General features: G+C 36.2%; 1 protein-coding gene across 1 annotated transcript; it reads left to right on the top strand.

Moving 5' to 3' along the window:
• Positions 1–400: 400 nt before the first annotated feature.
• LOC130934054 (chlorophyll a-b binding protein CP26, chloroplastic-like) lies at positions 401–1,866 on the top strand. Its single transcript, XM_057863645.1, has 4 exons — positions 401–602; positions 1,036–1,120; positions 1,219–1,269; positions 1,643–1,866. Exons 1-4 carry the CDS (start codon positions 401–403, stop codon positions 1,710–1,712), a joined length of 408 nt encoding a protein of 135 aa, XP_057719628.1. The 3' UTR covers positions 1,713–1,866.
• The last annotated feature ends 662 nt before the right edge of the window (positions 1,867–2,528 follow it).

The raw sequence follows: 2,528 nt of genomic DNA, 5'->3' as shown, positions 1-2,528 counted from the left end.
GGTAGATGTTGTGTGCATGAAATGCTTTCCTTGGTAATGGTCACTTTATAGAACATTCTTCATTTATCCTTCTGCTAAACGAATTCTCTTCAGGGGGCTGTCTTGACCCATGCAAACTTCATTGCAAATGTTGTTGGGACCACTATGGATGAAAAGTTTGGCCCTTCTGATGTGTGAGTTCATTTTGAATGCCAACGTCATATTGTACAGTAGTTATTGTCATATTTTGGCTCATAAAATATTCTAAATGTTCTTGCTCTGGATTCCTTTTTATTTTCAGTTATATATCATATCTCCCTTTAGCACACATTTATGAGCGGACAAACCAAGTCATGCATGTACATTTTGATGAGACTTAGATCACACATCTGCCAGGTCCAGAAGATATTGTGGTTAGAACATGGCTTCAATTGGGGTGTTAGAGATGCTTGGAAACCCCATCAAGTTGAGTGGTGCAACAAGGTCAGCACCATTAGCTTCTAGCCCTGCCACCTTTGAGACTGTGGCTCTCTTTGGTAAGAAGAAGGTAGCACCACCTCCTCCTTCAAAGAAAGTTGCTGCTGTTGTCACTCCTGCCAATGATGAACTCGCCAAGTGGTATGGTAAGTGGTTGCTCCTATCTTCACATCCTTTCCTTCTTTTGTTATTTACCATATCTAATCTAGTTACTAGAAAAACTTCTACATGAACTAATTTTTATTAAATTATAAGTATTCTTTAAGCGAAAATTCAGTATAGAATATGCAAATAAACTGAGAGAACCAAAGTAGCTAACAAGTCCATAGAGTATAGGCATGGTTGTGTTCTTTTGACAATGTAATTTGTTGAAATATGGTAACAGAGAAAGGAAGAGAAGGAACTAACATAGTTTGACTTAGCAGTAAGAGGAGGGTAACTTATTGCTATAGCCTATAATCTCCTAATTAGTCATAATTAAGTTCTTGTAATGAACTAACAAAGTTTTTTTTATATACTCTAGTTGTACAATTCAAGGTAGGAAACTAATTTCTGATCATTGCTTCCATTTGGTAACAGGTCCTGACAGAAGGATTTTCTTGCCAAAGGGTCTCTTGGACCGATCCAAGATCCCACCATACTTGACTGGAGAAGTGCCCGGAGAGTATGTGGATTCTTTTCTAGCTAGTCCCCTTTGAATCCCAAACATTGTGAAACTTTGACTTATTTTGCTTAAATTTTCTTTGATATTTGTTGATGCAGCTATGGTTATGATCCTTTTGGTCTCAGCAAGAAGCCGGAGGACTTTGCCAAGTATGTCTTACTTTTTTTCAAACTTGATATATATCCTTTTGGTCCCATTAGTTTACGAACTGCTTTAAATACATTTATTATTTGAAGTATACTGGTTGATCCCTTTTTTCTGATGTTAAATTGCTCTCTAGTATGCTTGGCAAGTAAATTCACTTTATTGAATGGGAATGATCATCTTTCTTGTTCAAGAATTGGTTTCAAGTAGAAAATAAATGTATAAATGCATGCATTAAAAGATGAACAAAGAACTATATCTCTGTTCTCTCCTTGTTTAAGTGAATGCTCATTAGCTCAGGAGCTTGTGTTGGAAAATTTACTTGTAATTAATGAGACTGAGCTTATATTTATGTAGTATAATTGAATGGTTTTGCAGGATTCTGGCTGAAGTTGAAAACCTTGCTGCTAATTGTAATGAGACTGAGCTTAAGTTGTATTATTTCTGATTTTTTTTCAATTTTTAGTTTTGAATTCGAACTCAAGATTTATTTTGTATTTGAGTATTAGTTTTTTAATGTATAAAACAATTATCGCAAAAATTATGTCACTAATTATTATTTGATTTATGTTGTACTAAAAGTTGCATACTATATTTGTAGGTTTGGTAATAAAAAAAGATTGAAAATTTATATTTTGTAGGTAAAAATAAGAAAAAGAATTTTTTTAAATTTTATAAAGCTATTGCCACGCTTTTAAAGTGTGGCCGTATAACTGGCTATCATCACGCTTTAAAAAGTGTAGTCATATCTTTTCCTATCGGCACGTTTTTAAAGAGTACCCAAAACAAACATTCTGGGACGTTTTAAAAGTGTGGCGATATGTGCACTTTTCGGTACGCTTTTTAAGCATACTTATAGGTTAAGACCTATGGTCACTTTTTTAAGCGTGGCAAGAAATGAAAGCGTGCCAACAAAAAAAACGTGTCGATAGATCCACAAAAGCGTGGCGATAGAGCAATCGGCACGCTGGCAGATGTGACCCTTTCAAAAGCGTGCCGAAAGCTCAAAAAACGTGGCGAAAAGCTATTGGCACATTTTTTTGCACTTTTTGGTATGCTTTTAAAGCGTGGCAGAAAGCTTATTTTCTTGTAGTGGCGGTTTGGGAACCTTGAAGAATCTTTTGCCGGTTTGCTCTTTTCATTCTCATCAATAGGAGCGGGTGCCTTCGCCATCTTAGATAGAGGTTTGGCTCCTAGTGAAGAGTGCGCCTTAGAGCGTGACTTTGGGGGTGCCCTCTTTGTGGCTGGTTTCCTTGAAGCTTTC

This window comes from Arachis stenosperma, chromosome 6, assembly GCF_014773155.1.
Source record: "Arachis stenosperma cultivar V10309 chromosome 6, arast.V10309.gnm1.PFL2, whole genome shotgun sequence".
NCBI lineage: Eukaryota > Viridiplantae > Streptophyta > Magnoliopsida > Fabales > Fabaceae > Arachis > Arachis stenosperma.
Note: the sequence above shows the minus strand (reverse complement) of the source record. Positions and strands in the feature narration are given on the sequence as shown.